Source organism: Nyctereutes procyonoides, unplaced genomic scaffold (genome assembly GCF_905146905.1).
Source record: "Nyctereutes procyonoides isolate TBG_1078 unplaced genomic scaffold, NYPRO_anot_genome, whole genome shotgun sequence".
Classification (NCBI taxonomy): domain Eukaryota; kingdom Metazoa; phylum Chordata; class Mammalia; order Carnivora; family Canidae; genus Nyctereutes; species Nyctereutes procyonoides.
In genome coordinates, this window is record NW_026575044.1 from 49,799,111 (window position 1) to 49,820,997 (window position 21,887).

The 21,887-nt window shown below is 36.9% G+C and overlaps 1 protein-coding gene across 2 annotated transcripts in view; it reads right to left on the reverse strand.

Moving 5' to 3' along the window:
• Nucleotides 1-21,887, reverse strand: part of PIEZO2 (piezo type mechanosensitive ion channel component 2) — a 447,149-nt gene that overhangs the window by 272,780 nt on the left and 152,482 nt on the right. For both annotated transcript variants that reach the window (XM_055324440.1, XM_055324441.1), the window contains exon 3: nucleotides 12,699-12,824. In XM_055324440.1, coding sequence (XP_055180415.1) covers nucleotides 12,699-12,824 — 126 coding nt within the window. The remainder of the gene's footprint in view (nucleotides 1-12,698; nucleotides 12,825-21,887) is intronic.

Here is a 21,887-nt window from a genome sequence, read left to right on the forward strand (position 1 = left end):
GATTACAATTATAAACATGAGGGGCGCCTGAGTGGCTCAGTCATTTAAGTATCTGCCTTTAGTTCAGGTCATGATCCCAGAGTCCTGGGATCTAGCCCCACATCAGACTCCTTGCTCAATGGGGAGTCTGCTTTATCTCTCTGCCCTTCCCCGTGCTCATACTTTCTCTATCAAATAAATAAATAAAATCTTTTTTATAAAAACAATTATAAACATAAAAAAACTCAATATAATGAAAGTTAACAAAAATCAGCTTTACAAATCGAACCTGTTAAATATATTTATAGAGAATAATATGAGCAAGTCTTCCACAAAAACAAATATAAATAGTAAACATATGGGAAAATGTTTGCTTTTACCAAAAGTTATTTTTAGAAAGAGCATTGGGTTATTTAGCATCTAGTAGGGTGGCAAAAATGGTTTCTTCAAATGCTGACCAGATTTCAGTGAATATGGTACACTCCTTTATTTTTTTTCCGTTGTGGAGATGAAGTTCATATACTTATAATTAACCATTTGAAAGTAAACAATCCAGTGGCCTTTAGTACATCCATCACATTATGCAAACATCACTTCGCTCTACTTCTAAAACATTTTCATCACCCCAAAAGAATATCCCACACTCATTAAACTGTCATCCCCCATTGCTCCCTCCCCACATTTGGTTTATCCATTCACCCATTGATGGATATTTGGGTTTTGTTCCATCCTTGGCTAGCTATTATGAATACTATAGCCATGAATATTCATGTATAAGTATCTGAACACCTGCTTTCAATTCTTTTGAGCATATACCTAGAAATGGAATTGCCAATTATGAGGTATGTTTTATATTTTAGAGAACTATAAATTTGTATTCCAGCACCATTGCGTATTCCCCCAGTAGTGTCTAAGGGTTCCAATTACTCCACACCCTCACCAATGCTTGTTATCTTCTTGTCTTTTTTCATTACAGCCATCCTAGTGGGTGTGAAGTAGTATTTTATCGTGGGTATGATTTTGATAATCTTAATGACTAATGCTGAGCATTTTTAATGTGTTCACTGGCTATGTGTATGTCAGAATGAGGCTGTGAGTGAGGATTTCTCTGAGGCCTCACGGTGTTCCAAGGCTTCAAAGTCTATGATACATCCTTAAAAATCTACCTAGCTGGCTAGCTAGCTATTTACTTATTTATTTATCCATCCATTTGTAATTTATTCCAAAAGGTACAAGCACATTGATAAGCAATCTGCCTCAGTAGAGGAATTTAAATTCTTTGACATAGTAAATCCACTCTTGGAAATTTATCCTAAGGAAGTAAACAACAGATTTGCATGCATAACTGCTCACCAACAGTACTGAACAGCAAAAATCAAAACCCTCCAAGGAAAAAGTTGGGATGATCTTATGTACCAACATGAAGAAAAATTATGCCAGAAATGAAATATTTATAAAAATGGTATAGAAATGTAGAAACATAGCACAAAAAAGAGTTCCGATTTCCATCAAGGCGACCCAGGCTTAATGTCAGTCACAGGGACATAGATTTTAAGGAAATGTACTCACACTTTGGGTTTCTGCTTCAACATAACTTCAGGGAGCCTCTCACTCCAGGCTGAAGTAGGTACAGACTATGTATATTTCAATAGTTCTTTGTATCACCTTAATAATAGTGCTTTTCACACTCTATTATTGTCTATTATTGTCACTCACTTATTTGTCTGCCTCTACCTTCCACTGGCAGTCCATGAGGGCAGAGCATGTGGTGTCTACTGGTTGCTATCTGATAAGCAACCAACAGAATAAATGCACACAGTAGGGATTTAATGAATAGTTATCAAATAAATTAATATGTGACAAGATTGTGGGATTATGAAAATCCTAACTTACTTAAAACTAATTTTCTTTGTCGTTGTTATGGTATCTACTTTATGGAAAATATTTTCAAAATTGACAATGCAAAATATAATAATTATCATTATTATAATTTAAATGTAGCATTCTTCCAAATTTCTCAATTAGAAAATTCTTATTCTGTAAAACTAAAAAGAAGGAAATCTGTGCATGCTCTATCCTGATTAGATTAGTCTAGTTTATATGCCATGATTGCCTTGGTTTTTGTTACCCCATTGGCAGTGAGGAAGACAGAATCAGTATGTGAGAATTTTTGGAAACCAGCCATTGATACTTCCTCCACTGCATTGCTTCTTAACAATGGTTTGGGGCCCTTTGAGATGATTGCTTGCTCAAAAACTAGAGATTATTAGTAAATAACCATGCAGGATAATTAAAGAAGGGGTGCCTGGGTGGCTCAGTGAGCTAAGCATCTGCTTTTGGCTCAGGTCATGATCCCGGGGTCCTGAGATCAAGCCTCACATTGAGCTCTCTCTGCTCAGTGGGGAGCCTGCTTTTCTCCCTCTCCCTTGCCTACTGCCCCTGCGGCTTGTGCTCCCTCTCTCTGTCAAATAAATTAATTAATTAAATCTTTTTTAAAAAGACAATTAAAGAAAAGCATTTGAAACCATAGTTATCGATGTGACACGTTTGCAAAGCAAATACTTTTTCAGTTAATAAATGATAAAGCAATTATGCAAAACATCTGTCTGTAAGTGTATCCTAACACTTTAGAGTATTTATATTCTATGTAATATCTTCTATATATGCCCATAACCCACAATGGGAATGTCAGGAAATGTTTAAATGTCTCTAAAAATTAATGTAAGAGAGAAATTACATTAGTAACGTCTTTGCAGAGCTTCTGCATCCTTGAAATGTATCTTCAATACATGAAATCAAGAGGGATTTTCTAAGTCCAAATTTCTGTTTATAGGAAGAAATGGTATTCACTTATGAATCCACATACCAAAGCCCTAAGATATGTATCAGTTTTGTAAGTCTGAAGAATAACTGGACTTGTGTCATACGATTAATATTGTCTGAAATGTCATGATAATATGTGGCCCAATTCTGCTGCTTCCACTCTGCCCTTGAAATATCCTTCCGCTACACCATGAGTTTCAAAATATACAATTATAGCTTTATGTTGCCTATCACTTTGAAGTTAAGTTTACTCCCATACCACACAGACTTGCCTTAGTGCTTTTATGGTAAATAATTTACACTAGAAATGCTGCATCATGAAACCGAGGTTAGGGAAATTGTTATTTAAGCAAACACAATCGATTCCAAATCATTTTAAATTTCCTTCCCTGTGATTTATCTTACAGCAAGGACCAGTGGGCACGGGCTGGGCGCAATGAGCTCCAGGAGAATGGTATGCCTTTTATCCTTCACAGGCTTCTGTTTCCTCCCTAATTATTAATGAGGCCTCTCTGCTACAGCACACCCACCTCTCACAGCTCTTTCCTCTCCCCCCGCCCCGCTTTTGCTATCTCCAGTCTTGTTTTCTCTACATTCATCCCCAATTTCCCCAAATCCAAATGGGAATCCAGACTTCCTTTTGCAAAGAAAATCAATATTAAGTTGCTTCATTTGGTATATGATTTTTAAGCAGAAACAAAAGCCCTCAAGTGAACGGATCATTCTTGTATTTCCTCCTGAACTGAAAAGAGGGGAATGGCAACAACTGTAAGAGTTGGATCTTCAGGAGGCACATGGGAGACAGCTAGGGGAGTAAGCTCCCGGCAGAGGGGACACTGTGCATGACAGCTGTTCTCATTGGTGGCTTAGCCACTTTGATCTTTGATGGGTAGGGTTCCACTTAAAATTGGTCACAAAACAAGAGTTATCCCCTTTCCTATTTGTCACATTTTCATTTCTTGTGTGTGTGTGTGTGTGTGTGTGTGTGTGTGTGGCTATTAATTCATTGATTTTCTCTTCAAACATTTACGGGGCAGCATACTATATATTATAGGCCACTGCAGTAGGTACTCGAGTCTTGAGTTACAGAAATAAAAAAAATGTGATAGTCCCTGCCCTCATTATGATCATACTCTAATGGGAGAATATATAAAATCAGTGATTATAACTCAGCACCAGAAGACCAGTGTGACCAATGCTTAGAGCATTTGCGAAGCAGATGGGCACCTGACCTAGTTGGTCCAGGCCTCCTGGAGGAGGAGCTCAGTACAGAAGGGTGGGTACAGTGAAGGAATGGGATGGTGGTATGGGTAAGAACAGTCCCCCAGGGGAAGAACAAAAGCAAAGATATAGGTGGGGAATTGGCGTTTTGCAGGATTGGGGAATGGGAAGCAGAAATAACACCCATGGAGTGGGGAGAAGTAAAGCTGGTGAGGTCGTCTTTTTGCCTTGGCTGTACCTCTTCCTCCTCTGTCTAGATGAGCCCACTGACCTGCATCATAACAGGCTTCGGAGAGCCAGAACCATCCTCGGGACCCTGCATGCTATTGTCACATTTCTCACTTTGTTATTTAATCAGGACCTAATTCTTCTGTTGCTGCTCAGTTTCTTTATCCACAAATGAGTAAAATAGCAAGCACCTTGCTGAATTAAGAGGAATTGAAATATTACACAGAAACTATGACTGACCTATATAAGGAGCAATTAGACATGGAAGCTATTACCAATACTGACTTAGAGCAAAACTTTGAACCAACACGATGTTATTTAAAAAAATGATTGGAGAAGCAGGGTGTGAGATATGGTGAGGTGGAAGCAAGAGTGAAGGAAAATAAGACTTACTGGGTGCTTGATCTGTGCCAGGAGCTACAGACAATTTTACTTCATTTAGGGATGAGATGGGGATGACATATGGTAAAGAAAGAGTTCTACTCAAGTAGAATCAAAATCCCAAAGCAAGGATAGGGGCACATCTGCCTTAGGAAAGTTGGATTTCACAGGAAAGAGATTGGATATTTTAGGTAAGAAAAGATCTACATGGCAAATATATAATATATGACAGACCCATAATTTTAGCTGATGAGAAAAAAAGACTGTTTCTAGAACAAGGAAAGTGACAGCCTCATAGTGTTTGGCATTAATGGAGCCGCAGCTACCCTACTGATAAGACACTGATGCTTTCTTATCTAAACATACACACAAGATCCTGATGAGCTGAGCAGATAGCAGAGGGGAGGGACTCAAGACAGATCTGAAAAAAACACTTAGATGTGACATCATTGCTGCCTTCAGATAGTTGAAAGACTGCGGTGTAGAGAACAGCTTAGACTACACTATGTGTCATTTTGGAAACAGCCTCAGGATCCTGGATCTCAGGGGTTCACATTTCAGGCAAAGAGATTTCCACACACAAAAGGCATCCCGTATATTTTTGTTGATTTATTGACTGATTTACATCTTCAGAAAAAAAAAAAACCTCCAATTTTCTCAGGCTTGAAGAATACAGGTTAAAACCACTCACAGAGCAAAAGGTGTCCATTGTTAGCAAGTTGACACAGGATCCACCAGAAGTGAGGCAGGTAGGAGCACTGAAAAGATTACGAGCTATAGAGTACAGAAGACCTCAGTTTGAAATCTGGCACTACCACTAATTGGATGACCTAGTGCAAGATGCTCCCCACCTCTGGTCCTCACGTCACTGTCAACGTGGTAGTGAGAGCCTGTCTGTTTTAAGAGACATAGGAGGATTTGAGTGAAATAATATGAGTAAAGTGTTAGTTCACAAAAAAAGAAGGAAAGAAAGAAAGAGAAAGAAAGAAGAAAGAAAGAAAGAAAGAAAGAAAGAAAGAAAGAAAGAAAGAAAGAAGAAAGTTAGCACCTCTCTTCCTAAGATTTTCATCCTTTGTCTTGTCTAAAATTCCATAACATAGAAAGGGTAATAAATAGTGAATGATATATTAGTACTTATTCCTCTGTGCTGGAGGGTATGGGGTGGGTGACAAGCTTTGTGGCAGGGAGGGAATGGGGAGAGGACAGTAATGTATTCACCAGTCCAGATCAACTGTAGCCATGGGGCAGGTAAGGAGGGTGCTCTTGAAGAAGAGAAATAAAGTGCTGAAGGAGACTGGCAGGTCATAAAACATGCAGGTCATTGACACCACCTTCCAACCAGCACCATTTCACCTTACTATCCAGGGCTTCAGCCACACAGCGTGGAAGGGGTATAAATCCAAATATAACAGAATTAGTAGGAAATTAGGATAAAGATTGGAATAGAGAATTATTTGGTACCATGTAAGTTTCCTACATTTCATAATTTCAAAGTTTCATCCATGTGAGTATAATTTGGAGACAAGATTTAGTTCTGAGCACTTCCGTTACCTTGCAGTAGTGCATAACCCTGGGCAAGAAACTTGACTCCTCTAATAATAATGAACAGCAGTAATAATAGCTTATACTTAATGTGCGCTTACTATGCGCACTGTTCTAGGAGCATGCGCTGTATTAACTGAACCGCCACAACAACCCTTTGAGATGGTAGACTGTTAGATTTATAGTCAAGGACACTGAGGCACAGATGAGTACCTGCCCACAGTCACATAAGATCCTACATTTATTCCTATATTTAATAATATAAATAATTCTCCTGAAAAGTCTTTCTCCCAATAAAATGCTATATTCTGTTTGAAAAACGCTCTGAAAACTGAATAGCACTGCATGCCTAGTACTCCAAGAGAAATCAGGATATCGACAAGGTACTGGCCTAAGAGATTTTCATCCTGAAGGGGTTTCTCTTCCACATGTGTGTGGTGCCATCCTCTCAATCCTCACTGTTGCCTATATTATGGCTTTTGGCAGGAAAAACTGACTGCATTTGTTCTTCCAAGAAAGGAACTTCCATCAAATCTCAGGTTGCCAGAGTTCTCTTTCAGCAATGCTTCCCAACCAGGGACTACAGATCATAAATTAGTCTTAGACTGGAATTACCTTCCTTGCCCACAGAGCTGAGCATCAGGTTCCATCACAGGCTGGCACGTGCCTAAGTGTGTTGGGGGATGGAAAAAGCAATCTGCATCAATTACCAGGGGCTGAGGGAAATAACACCTAAGGCTAACTGCACTTATAATAGATGTGATTGGAAGGTGTATGGATGATCCAGATGCTTTTAGACTATTTTAGTTAAGAGAAAATTAGACCAATACCTTCACCCCAGCACAAATGACCAGAGAATCAACTTGCTCTAGATTTTTTTCTAATTGTTGCATTGGGGGACACTATGCCCTTTCAGGAAGCTATCAGGGAAGAGAAGAAAAGAAGGATAATCAAGGCGCTTCCAGATGCTGTCTCTTGGGGCCTCCAGGCCACCTTCCATGTGAAAGCAAGCAGCAGAAAGTGACTTCAAAAATTACTCTAAAAAAAATTACTCTTAAAGCAAGCACAGAGTTAGTTTCCTTTTACCTATTTTGTCTCCCACTTCATAAATATTAACTCTTTCCTTCACAGTATTGTGTCAAATATGAAAAATAAAGACTATCCGTAGGGATTATTTATACAAGGATGGACTCATCAGGTGACTCTGCACATCTAGGGGTCTATATCTGAAATTAACACAATTAGTGATGAGTACGACAACTGATGGAATTTCTGGCTACATGTGCTAAAGCTGAGTCAGCACTGGCATCAAAAAGCAGAGTGTCTATCAGAAAGCTCACTCTAAGCTTCCACCTCACAGTCATCAAGGTGAGATGCTGAACTGCCAGGCCCAAGTCTGTCCCTCAGTGTTTTCATCATATGCTAATGTTTCACACATTGGGTCTCAGCACAGGGACCCTCATATGTTATGAGCACAGAAGAGCAACAGGATAAAGTACTATTAAAGCCTATAATAACCCCTTGGTCAATGGGCTTCTAGGCTCAGGGCCCTGTGCTCCTACTGAGGAAAATCAGAATTCTAGATGCTCCTCCTCCTAAAGGGGGTAGAAAGCAGGTGATCTGAGGAGTCTGCCCTTAGGGGGAAATGACTCTAACTGTGAATACTACAACTGAATGAAGCAAAGGAAATACTGGAAGGACATATCAGAAACGTCTTCAAGTCCTGTGATACTAGACTAATCCAAAGTCCTAAGAAGTGCAATGGAGGAAACAACCCTAAGCAGGTGATAAATAAGGAGTTCTCCCAAATAAAAGCAAAGAAGGTGGAAGGCCAGGCAGGTCAGTGCTCAGATCCAGTTCAGACATAGGCAAGCTTGGGTGAATCACCTGCTCTCCTGGAGTCAATTTCTTCACTGTCATGCTCAATGCTACCCTCACCCCTCCTTCATCACTCATTAGCTTCATCCCTACCTCAGCGCCACCAGCTGACAGGCACTGCATTTATTCAAAAGAAAGGCAACTCCCTGGGGAAGATAGCTCACAGGGGCAAGGCTTGGCCAGCAGATTGCCTCTTTGTAGGAAAAAAAATGATCCCCTGTGTCCAGCTTAATCCAGCTTGGAAGAGGCTGCCAGCCCAGTGCTCAGAGCCTAGGGTGGATGGCAGCTACCACCCCCCTCCTCAGGGAACCCCACAGGCAGTACACAGCTGTCCACGTGCACAGCCTGACCCACCCCAAAGACTTGCTCAGAGAATGGAACTGGGTCATGTGTACAGAGTGCCCTACTTAAGAACGTTCGAGCTCATCTACAACAAAAACAACAAAAAAATGAATCGTTAATTAGAAAAGGAATATAATAATCCCTGGGGTCTGACAGTTAGTAGATGCTCTACAAATAGTACCTGTTATCACCACAAATTTTTTCTTCATAGTTTTGAACTCAAAAGTTTCTTTCAATCAATAACATGCTTTAGCAGAGCACAAGGATCCAGACTGGCCCCGAAATTTCACTAACATTGCCACACATCCACCAGTGAGTCAAACAAACTACTTCTATGGAATCTGTAATGACATAATTGAAACCGGGTTTACATTTATTTAAAAAGTATAGTTATTTATTTAAATAGTATAGTTTTGATGGAATGAAAATATTTTAGTAAGCGGCACAACACATGTTTGAGGAAAATTTACAGAGGTACCTCCTGCCCCATAGATTTCCTCACTGACCTATAAGCACCGTTTTGGAAATGAAGAAAGAGACAGAAAGAGGGAATGGGGAGTTAAGTTTCAGGTCTGCACAATGGTACCTTTAACAAATCTGCCAGCTAGTCAGAAACTAAATAGGCCATTTTGAAAAAAATCTTTACTACTGCCAGTTAATATTCACAGGGCTCTAGGGGAATGAGAACTTTCAATGACTCAATATTTATAAATGCTACTGTTGTCCCCCGATATGTGACTTAGATTCCTGAGGGGTCCTGGGAGCCTTTGCTCTAATGAGGGTGAAGGTATGTGAGTTTTAAATGGGGAGAGGAGTAGGTAGGAAAACAAAATTAAACATAAAAAATGAGCACTTGGTGGTCTTGAATTTGAATATGACTTCAATGATTGGGAAATCTGACCTGTGTGGGTTATTGCATTTTAATTTACCAATGTCTTAAACAGAGAGAAAGCATTCAAACTGCACAGTCCTATTGGCCAAGACATTTTTTTTTGTCTTTTTGTTTGAAATTGTGCTGCTTTGTGTCTACAGATGCCAAAAAACGCTCCCCTTCGAAATGTGGGATATCAAACTACTGAGTTTGTGTTTACAACTCTGATGGTATAATCAAAACTCCAAATGCTCCAGGAACAATAACATTAGTGAAGTGAAGTCAACTCTAAATTAAAAGTCAGTGTTTCCATTACCCACTCTCACAGTATTTTCTGGAGTTTATATAACTTGATCATTAAAAAATGCTCCAGGCTGAAAACCTGGTCTGTGTCAATCTTGGACTAACATAGTTTGCAAAGCTCTGAAGTTTGTTTGCCCTTCCCTTTTATCCCTTTTCAAGAATGTATTACTTTTAAATACTACACGTGAAACTGGACCAAAAAAATCTGTAACTCCCGATGAGCCAATGCTGTTACATGCATCACTCGTTTCTCTGAGGAAATTTACGATTTCTGTAAGCTCACTTTCAAGGTGCCTGAGACTGAAAGTAAAGGGTTCACATCCCCTTTCCTAACTCAGTCTTTAACACATCCCTTCTCTCTTGGTGACCTCATCAAAAATATTGTAACTGCAAATTGGAATATTAATTTTTGTAGGAATAAACTTCACACTCGAATTTAACTTGGTAGAAATAGAGTTTACTATTATGACTTCCATTATATCAGCTCTCTGTGGAACAGAATAGAATTTTTATATGGGGACATCAAAAAAGGGAGGGAGGACAGTGTATGAGATCAGGACATATTCAAGTTCACTGCAGGGAAGAAGGCCAGTAGATGGTAATTGTGCACAAAAAAAATATCTCTGAGAGAGACACACGGAAATATCTTAGTATCTGGAAGCCAAATACTTAGGATATGAGGTTAGGAAAGGCAGAGTTAACTCCCCAAGACTGAGTTGTAAGGAATGCTTATGTCAAGAGGCCAGCTCTGACCACTGACTATACTCCAGATGGCCTCTACACCTTCACCACTGAGAAGTGCAGACTTCTTCATGGTATTAATGCAGGACCCATTCAAAGGGGCCAGGTAATTTGGATCCTTGCCTGGGAAAGAGGAGACAAGAGAAAAACAAATTTTTGTGTGTATGTGTGTAAGTCTGTATGTCTTCCCACCTTTCTGTACCTTATGGGGGAGGCCATACATAGGGTAAATATACTTATAAATGTGGAATGAGAATATTGTTTTAACATTTCATATTACATTTTTATTTTTATTTTTGTTAAATGTGTAAAATTATACTTTTTAAAGTTCTATTTATTTATGTCATCTCTATACCCAACTTGGGGCTTGAACTCACAACTGCAAGATTGTGTGATCTTCTGATTGAGTCAGCCAGACACCCCAAAAATCATCACCTTGAATAAAAATTAGAAATGCCTAGACTCCGGGTCAAAGTAATGGGGAATTGCACTTCCTAATCTAGACACCCTCCACAATACCACCCAGCATCTAAATTCATTAGTAGAAACAGACAAGATATATATTTATAAACTCAAATTTTAAAAATCTGATGAGTTATAAAATATCTTGGGATTAAACACTTCCAGTGATGAATAACTCATTATCCTTGAAACAGTCTTTTATTCAGACATTTTTGGTTAGAAAAAGTCCTTTCCTTATCTCAGGAATGCCTTCTTAACATATATCCAAAGGATTTGTGATTGAGAAACATGAGAAAATACTGCTGCTAACATTTCTACTAAATACAAAAAATCTGAAACTGGTCAAATACAATAATTGCTTTGTATCATTATAATATAACTAAAGTACCATTATTTAAACATTTTATTTTATCAAGTTTTGAATGATGAAGTGACTTTCACCAAATAGTAAAGCCACATCTTAACAATGGAATATTATTCAGCCATGTAAAGGACTGGAGTCCTGTAGGACATGCTACAACATGAAATTTCAAAACATCGTGCTCAATGAAGGCAGCTAGACACAAATGGTCACATACTGTGCAATTCTGTTTAGATGAAATGTATAGAACAGGCAAAATCTAACAGAGGCAGAAAGTAAATTAGTAGTTGCCTAGGGCTGGTTGGAGAGGGAATGGGGAATAACTGTTCCATGGGGAGGGGAGCATGGACATGTTCTGGAATCAGACAGTGGCAAAGGTTGTGCATTATAAAGACCACTCAACTGTATTCTTTACATAGGTGAATTTTATAGTATATGAATTATATCCCAACTTAAAAAACAAGAAACACATCTTAAATCACAGATTTTAAAACAAAACCATTTTGATAGGCATTATCATCCAATGAATTCTGAACTCAATAAAATGGCCAAAATGAATACTAAATTTATATCTCTGAAGTGTAGCTTTCTAAAAGTTATATGCTGAAAGATATTGAATAATTTATAAATATGGATTTTACTAAAGGATCTCTCACCATACTTCTGTAAAAAGTCTTTGACCCATGAAGAATTTTTGATCTTTGTTATTTTACTGGGAAGAGTAGGTTTACTTTCTATTACTTGTGCTTGCCTTTATGAGAGACCAGGAGATTTAAAACTCACAACTGGGTTCCTCAAAGGAAAACTGACAATTTAAAACTTACTGTAATCTAATTCAAATATGTCAGGGGTTTCTTTAGGTTTAACTTAAAACATGAGGATTATGTTCCATTTACTTGAAATGCTTCTTTTTTTTTTCAAATGACAATCAAACATTCTATAAAAAATTGAAGTCGAATTTACTAATAGCAGGTTGATTTTGGAAACATGATATGCTGCCCGGACAAAGAATATAGATGTTGACATTGTCAGATCATAACTTCAAAACATAATGCATATAAGACATATTATTTTTCTATAAGTATCAATAAAAAATTCCCACCTAACAAAGAAACTGTGTCATTACGCTTTTCCCATAAAGACACATGAAATCTTACATTATGCTCTAGAATAGGATTGAGGTCATAGTCATATAATGTTATTTGATTTTTGTACTCATATTAATCATGTTAGAAATTATACATGTCTTGCCTAGCTGTACTGTATGCTCCAGGGACTAATATAAATCTTGATTTTTTTAGATTAAGCCCAGTAATAATGTCTTACATACAGATAGAGGCCTAATATCTAATTTTTGTTGAAGATTCACTAATTAAGTTGCTTGCATTACACTACTCACTATTTTCCATGACAGTTTCTTTATATGTATTTATAGAACAGATTGCCAAATGACCAGGAATGATCATGAATTTTATCATGTAATTGGTGTATAGATTTCTATGACCATTATGACATATAGGTTTATTTACATATAATCTGAAGGAAAAAAATCACCATAATACTCACAGTTGTAACCAGGTCCAATACGGTGTTGAGCTTCCAGGCTAGCCAATGTGATGTGGAAAATGATGTGCAGCAACAGGAAGGAAAGACTGGTGAAGCACAGAGACTTTAATAACCGGCCCGTATGTCCTAGAAAGTAAGAAGCACAGAGACAATGAGGGAGCTTCAGATGCAACACACTCACTCTGACCTTTGTAGAATTCCACAAGGATCCTATTTCTGCCTAATCTGTTATATAGACACACTTAGAAGTGTAACAATTGTTTTCTTAATTATTAGTCTAATGGTAAAGCTATCTTATTCCCTTTATAAAATTACATGACTAACATGGATTAAAAATTCAATGTTAAAGAAATATGTTTTCCTACTTATTGGATGACAAAGTACCACAAAATGGAACCAAAAATAGACCCGGGCCCAGAAAATTTTGTAAGAGTTCTGCCAAGGTTGAAAGAACAAACAACCTCAGTCTTATAAAAGTGGTTTCAGGGAGTAGATAAAGAAGAGGAGTTGCCTAAACCATTTTACAAAGTTAGAAAAACTTTAAATTCAAAATAAGGGATGCCTGGGTGGTTCAGCAGTTGAGTGTCAGCCTTTGGCTCAGGGCATGATCCTGGAGTTCTGGGATTGAGTTCCTCATCAGGCTCCCTGCATGGAGCCTGCTTCTCCCTCTGCCTGCATCTCTGCCTCTCTCTCTCTCTTGAATAAATAAATAAAATCTTTAAATAAATAAATAAACAAATTCAAAATAAAATAAGGGTAGAAAACAAAAAGGAATCATAAGCCCGTTTTACTTATGAACATAGACATAAATTATTAAAAGATACCTGCTAACCAACTGAACTAACAAGGTTGTGTAACACATCATAATAAGCTAGGCTTTATAACAGTAGAATCAGACCTACAAACACAAAGAACAAACTAGTAGTTGCCAGAAGAGAGAGGGGTGAAGGGATGGGCAAAATGGGTGAAAGAGAGTGGTACAGGCTTCTAGTTATGGAACAAATAAGCATGGGACTAAAGGCGCAGCATAGGGAATATAGTTAATGATGTGATTGCATCGTTGGTCACACTTGTAGTGAGCAGAGCATAACACATAGAAAAGTTGAATCACTATGTTGTACACCTGAAGCTAATGAAATATTTTGTGTTAACTATACCTGCCTCACCCCCCTAAATAGGCTAAGGTTTATTTATCACAGAGAAACAAGTGTGATTCAACATTAATAAATGTATATGTGTAAGTCACATACCAGTGGGCTGATATCATAATTTTCTAAATGGATGTAGAAACATTTCATAAAGTTAAAATTTTATTTATGGTAAGAGAAAATAACACTCAATAAACTAGGAATATAAGAAAATATCCTGTCTGTGATAAAGGATTTATACCATAACTAAACCAAGCATCCTGTCTGTGGTGGAATTTTACACATACATTAACATCCGAGAATGATCAGGACACTTGCTATCCTTGCCACCACTTAACATATCACTGGGTAAATTGGCCATTGTCATAAGAAAAAGAATGAAGAATCGCAATAACTCCAGTTTGGCTGGCTATAGTCCCTTGGTTATTTACTGAAATACTAATCTAGATGTTGCCATGAATTTAGAGATATGACTGAAGTCCATAATCAATTGACTTTAAGTAAGGATATTATCCTTGATAATCTGGGCAGGCCTGATTCAGATTCATCCAGTTGGAAGTCTTGAAAACTAGTCTTAAGAAAGAGAGAGAAAAAAGCATGAGAAAGAAAAATGAAACTGTCACCTGTGCACAGTAGCTTCAGACTGTGCCCAAGAATTTCAACTTCCCATGACCATACTTCTTCCCTTCCTGAAAGCCTACCATATGGATTTTGGACTTGCTTAATATATATTTAGTTCATATAATCAATAGTGCAAACCAATCTCTTGTCATAAATTATATACACATAAACATATCTTACAGGTTGAACCTGAACTGAAAAAAAAATATGTAAGAATTAAACTTAACAGAAAATGCACAAGACCTTTACGGACAAAACTGTAAAACCCAACAGAAAAACAAAGTAAAAGACCTGAATAAATGAAGAAATACACAACATTCATGAATGAGATGACTTCATATGACAAAAACATCAATTTTTTCAAATTTAGTCTACAAATTCAATGTAATTTCAAATTAAATGCCAGGAGAAATCTTCAGGCCACCAACAAACATATTTCAAAACATAGAAGAAAGGAATTTTTCAGGAACTCGACAAACTTATTTAAAAATATATTTGGAGGGCAGCCCCCGTGGCTCAGTGGTTTAGTGCCTCCTTCAGCCCAGGGCATGATCCTGGAGACCCAGAATCCAGTTCCACGTCAGGCTCCCTGCGTGGAGCCTGCTTCTGTCTCTGCCTCTCTCTCTCTCTGTGTCTCTCATTAATAAATAAAATCTTAAAAGATATATATATATATATATATACATATATATATATATATATATATATGGAAAAAAAACAAAAACCTAGGAATTGCCAGGCCAATTTTGAAATTTTGAAAAGTAAGATAAAAAAATGGGTGAGGTTTGTTTGTCCTAATAGAAGATTAAAGTATGCTATAAAAGCATAAATTAAAATAAAACAAACAAACAGGGGATGCCTGGTGGCTCAGTTGGTTAAGCATCTGCCTTCAGCTCAGGTGGGATTGAGCCCCAAATCAGGCTCCTTACTCAGTGGGGAGTCTGCTTCTCTCTCCCCCTCTGCTGCTCCCCATGCTCACGCTCCAGCTCGTGCTCTCTCTCTGCCAAATAAAAAAAATAAAATCTAAAAAATCAATAAATAAAAAATAAAATAAATTCTTTTAAAAAAATAAAACAAACAGGAACTTAGATTCCTTACAGAAAAGAAAAAAAAGTCAAATAGAATACCACATAGAGTTCAGAAAAAAACCCTAATTTACATATATGAATTTGATAAATGTTAAAGTTGGCCCACAAGTCAAGAAGAGAATAGGCTATCTAGCAGATAAAAACTGGCTTCAAAAAACAAAACAAAATAAAACAAAATGGCTTCAATAAAAAAATAAAAATAAAAATAATGCTAGATCCCTGCCACGAAGGTGATCTTCAGGTGAATAAAGACCTAAATGTGAAAGATAAAACTCTAAAGTCAATAAATGAAAATATGGAAGAATAACTGTGCCTTTTCCATGGGCATTGCCTTTAAAATAAAACTCAAAACATAAATTATAAGCCAAAAAAAAGATGAATTTGACCACATTAAAACTGAAAATTAAACAAATGCCACCATTAATAACATTCACAAACAGATGATTAACTGGGATATCTAAGATTAAATATGAGATTAATATTTCAAATAGATAAAGAATACCTGCATATTAACAAAATGACAGGTCAACCAACAGAAAACATCTAAATGATCATCTTACAAGGGAAAACTTGAGAAGGCACTATGTATATACGGAGGAACTAAAACTGTAGAGACATTTAATAGAGACATTACACCCATCAGATTAAATTATAAAAATTCATAATATTGAGGGGTGCCTGGGTGACTCAGGAGGTTAAGTATCTGCTTTCAGCTCAGGTCATGATCAGGGTCCTGGGATCAAGCTCTGCATCTGGCTCCCTGCTCAGCGGGGAGCCTGCTTCTCCCATTCCCTCTGCGTGTGCTCTCTGTCAATTAAATAAATAAAATCTTTAAAACAAAATCATAATATTGAGGGGTTTTTTTTGTGAGCGAAACCAATGTTTTGTTAGTAGCATGAAATTGGTACAGTCTTCCTGGAGGTCAGTACTTAAGTATGCCTAAGTCTCTGAATTGGCAATCACACTGAGTGATTCCAGAGAAACTCCAGAGAAATTTTTGCAACAGGTCTATCAAGGGGACTTGAGTCATGACATTTTTCACAACCTTGTCTGTAATGAACTGGAGTAGAACTGGAGATATTCCAATTTTCTGCCACTAAAGAGATGAATATGTAAAAATGAGGTGAATGTGTATCTTGTAATATCTTCAACCATTAGGTGTATACAAGAAGAACAACATATGTGGATCTTAAAAACAGATAATATTACTCAGCCATTAGAAACGACAAATACCCACCATTTGCTTCAACATGGAGGGACCTGGAGGGTATTATGCTGAGTGAAATAAGTCAATCGGGAAAGGACAAACATTATATGGTCTCATTCATTTGGGGAATATAAAAATTAGTGAAAGGGAATAAAGGGAAAGGAGAGAAAATGAGTGAAAATATCAGTGAGGGTGACAAAACATGAGACACCTAACTCTGGGAAATGAACAAAGGGTAGTAGAAGGGGAGGAGGGAGGGGGCTTGGGGTGACTGGGTGATGGGCACTGAGGGGGCACTTGGCGGGATGAGCACTGGGTGTTATGCTATATGTTAGCAAATTTAACTTCAATAAAAAATATTTAAAAAAATAAAATTAAAAAAAAACAAATAATAAGAAACAAAATGGACACAGACCAAAGATCACTCAGATAAATTAAGAGCACAAGAGATATGTTTAACACAAATGTGTTTATGTATATTTAATATATGTATAAGACACATTTGTGGAGACGCCTGGGTGGCTCAGCGGTTTAGTGCCTGCCTTTGGCCCAGTGTGATGCTGGAGTCCCGGGATCGAGGGACACATTGGGCTCCCTGGGAGCCTGATTCTCCCTCTGCCTGTGTCTCTGCCTCTCTGTGTGTCTCTCATGAATAAATAAATAAAAATCTTAAAAAAACAACAACAACACACATTTGTGTAGTTTCATATGGGGACTCAGGAAATAGGAATGAGAATGGGGTATTAACAAGCAAGAGTAAATCAATAAAATGATAGACACCTTGAATAATCCTCAAATGAAACTGTTCTGTAAATTGGAGAGTACACTGTTGCAACACTTCTCTGGAGAGGACTAGGTGGTTTTAGACTGGATGACCTACATTCTGGCCCTTCAGTCTGCCTCTGGCTATGCAACGCTGATTAGACAGGTCCCCAGGCCTTTGAAACTCTAAGACTTTAGACATAAATAAAATTTATCTGTGTGGCAAACATATACATGATAGATATGTGGTATCCTTATGTATTTATGTATGTATAAATAAATTTTAGATTTATATTTACATAATATATATAAGCTAAATATATATGTAATACGGTATATATAATTTTATACTTAAGTATCCATGTGTAAATTCACACACAGATCTTTAAGATCTAACCAAAATTTACATTATCTAATTTCAGCCTAAAATCCTTCTTTAGTGGTAAGAAAACTACTTGCCGCAGCCTAAATGACTTGATTACTAATCTGAGGTCAGGAAAAGTGAGACACTAATGAAAATATCGAGATGCCATAAACTGAGTATCTTTCAGGTCTAACATTCAACATGCCCATACTGAAAAGAGGGATTTCTCCATAGCCTAAGAGAAGATTCCATTAAAACCTGTACAGGGGACACCTGGTGGCTCAGCAGTTGAGCATCTGCCTTTGGCTGAGGTCTTGATCCCTTAGGTCCTGGGATCAAGTCCCAGATCAGGCTCCCCAAAGGGAGCCTGCTTCTCCCTCTGCCTATGTCTCTACACCTCTCTCTCTGTCTCTCATGAATAAATAATAACATCTTAAAAAAAAACCTGTACATAATGTATCTTTCAGGCAAAGTGGGGTCATGGGAAACCATCCATCTCCTAGCCCACTCCTTTCTGCCATGGCATTACCTGTCTTACCCTCTGCTGCTCTCCCCAGGCTCTCTCTGAGCTCAGAATATTTACTCCTGTGTTTCTAATGTTGACTTGCAAACCTCAGCGAACGCTGCCCCTGTAAAACGCCCTCGGGAAAAATGTGGAATTGCCAAAATAAAAAAAAAAATGAAGCTTAAAAGTTTAAAAAGTCAACACACACACACACACACACACACTGTATCTAAAATATGCATTTCATTCTAAAATGCTTTTTCTTTAGATTTTTCTAACTTTTGAGGTAATATAGTTTTGGCATGTAGTCAGTTACTTAAGGAAGCTGAATTTTATTAGCCTTTTAAGGGAAATGAAAAGTTTAAAATAAATGTAAGCAGAAGGCAAGGGAATTAGTCTTCTGATTTCTTCTCAATCCTACTGTAGCTTTTATTGCTTTCATTAGGGACAACTAAGGATTAAATAATGTATAATTATGTGATATGAATAATTGGGTTTTACTTGTCATGTACTCCCTCCCTTACAGCAATATTTCCTGAATATATATATTTCCTAAATATATATATATTCAGGTAATATATTTATATATGTATTAGCAATATTTCCTAAATATATATATATAACACACATATATATAAGTGCATATGTATATTATATATACACAAAAATATATAAAAATTCAATGGCATTAGTACATTCGCAGTGTTGCACATTGTCGTTATTTTACAAAACATTTTCATCACTCCAAAGCACCCACTGAGCAGCTACTTTTTCAGTATTCCGTCTTCCTCTTCCCACTGCAAACCACAAGTCAGCTTTCCATTTCTGGATATTTCCAATATCATATGGTATGGGGCCTTTTGTGTCTGGAGTGTTTTCCCTTAGTTTAACGTTCTCAAGGTTCATCCATGTTGTACTATGAGTCAGTACTTCATCATTTTATGGCTGAAAAGTATTCCATTGTATGTATGAACATTTGTTCATTTATTCATCTGTTGATGGATATTTAAGTTGTATCTAAATACTCTGTATCTAAATACCTTAACTACTGTGAATAGTGCTGGTATGAATGTGTATGTATGTGTACTTGTTACAGTACTTTTTCCACTTATTTTATGAACATACTTAGGAACTGAATTGCTGGATCATATAGTAATTACATATTTCGTTTTTTGAGTTGCAGCCAAACTATTTTCCATAGCAGGTGTAGCACCATTTTATATTCCTACAAACCATATACAAGAGTTCCAATTTCTCCAAATCTCTGTCAGCACTTGGTACTTTCTGATTTTTAAAATTATTATAATAATAATAATTCTAGTGGATATCAAATGGTATCACCTTGTGGTTTTGATTTCCATTTTCCTAATGACTTCTGATGTTGAGCATCTTTCCATGAACTTGTTTTGGCCATTTGCATAACTTCTTTGGAGAACACTCAATTTTATTTTATTGATCTACATTTCTATTCTTATAGAAATACTATATTTTGATTACCATAGCTTGGTAGTAAGTATTAAAATCAGGAAGCAGAAGTATGAGTGCTGAAACTGTTCTTTTTCAAAACTGTTTTGGCTCTTTGAGACCCCTTGCAATTCCATGTGAATTTAAGGATTAGCTTTTTTATTTCTTCAAAAAAGACCATTGAGATTGTGATAGGGATTGGACTTCATCTATAGTTTGTTTTGGGTAGTAATGATATCCTAAGGATATTAAATTTTCTAACCCATAAGCATAGGATGTCTTTCCATTTATTTAAATCTTCTTTAATTTTTGTCAGCATGTTTAACACATTGGTGAAACTTATTCCTAGTTATTTTATTATTTGATTAGCTCATGTAAATGGAATTGTTTTCTTAATTTCTCCTATAGATTGTTCATTGTCCATGTACAGAAACATAACTGATTTTTGTGTGTTGATCTCACACCCTGAAGCTTTGCTGAATTTCTTTATTAGCTCTGGTATTATTTTTATGGATTCTTTGAAATTTTCTATATATGGGAACATGCCGTCTTCAAACAAGGATAGCGTTACTTTTGGTTGTCCAATTTGGTAGTCTTACTTTTCCTCACCTAACTTCTCTGGCCAGAACTTGCTGTACAAGGTTGAGTAGCAATTGTAAAAGCAGATGCATTAATTTTCTGGGACTAGCAAAACAAAGCTGCACAACTGGGAGGCTTAAACAACAGAAGTTTGTTTTGTCACAGTTCTGAAGACAAAACAACCAAGATCAAGATGCCAGCAATTTCTAGTTTCTTCTGGGGTCTCCCTGTTTCACTTGCTGCCTTCAGGTGGCTGTCTTCTCGCTGTGTCCTCACATGGTCTGTTCTCTGTGCACATGCATCCCTGGTATCTCTGTGTGCCCAAATGTCTCCTTTATATAACACCAGACAGACTGGATTAGGCCTCACTCCAATGGCTTCATTTTAACTTAATCACTTCTTTTGTGGCCAAATCTGAGTCAATTGAGGTGATTATGTTTTTGTTTCCCTTTTTGTCCTATTCATGTGGTGCATACATTAATGTACTTGTGTTGAACCGCCCTTGCATGCTAAAATAAATTCCATCTGTACACAATGTACAATCCTTTTAAAGTGCTGTTGGATTCTGTTCACTAGCATTTCACCGAGGACTTTTGCATCTCTATTCAAAGGGATATTGGACTTCAGGTGGTTATTTGTCCCCTGTGTTGTCTTTGGCTTTGTTTCTGGTCTCACAGAATAAATTAGGAAGTGTTCTCTCCTACTATTTTCCATTTTGGAAAAGTCTGAAAAGGACTGGTGTTATATTTTCTTCAGATTTTTGGTAGAACTTACCAGTGATGCTATCTGGTACAAGACTTTTCTGTGTTGAGAGACATTTAATTACTGGCTCAATTCTTTACTTTTATAGATCTGTTTATATTTTCTGTTTTCTTTTGTGTCAATTTTGGTAATTTGCATGTTTCTAGAAAGGTCACCATTTCAAGTAGGTTATCTAATTTTTTGGCATACCCTTGTTCTCAGTACTCACATATAATTATTTTAACTCTGTAAGGCTGATAGTATTGTCTCCACTTTCATTTCTGATTTTATTTTCATCTGTCTCAGAACCTTAGATTTGTGAATTTAGCTAAAGGATTGTCAATTCCGTTGATCTCTTCAAAGAATCAAATTTGAGTTTTGTTGATTCTCCAGCAAATTCTCTCTCAATTTATTGCATCCAGTGAATTTTGGTATATTGCATTTGTTTCCATTTATCTTAAAGTGTTCCCTAGTTTCCCTTATAATTACCTCTTTGACCCACTGATGTTTAAGAATGCATTGTTTAATTTCCGTTATCTGCAAAATTTCCATGTTTACTTCTATTATTCATTTCTGGCTTTATCCCATTATAATTTGAAAAATACTTTATATGATTCAATCTTTTAAAATTTCTTGAGTATTCTTTCATGGCCCCACATATGATCTCTCCTGGAACATATTTCATGTAAACTTGAGAAGAATATGCATTC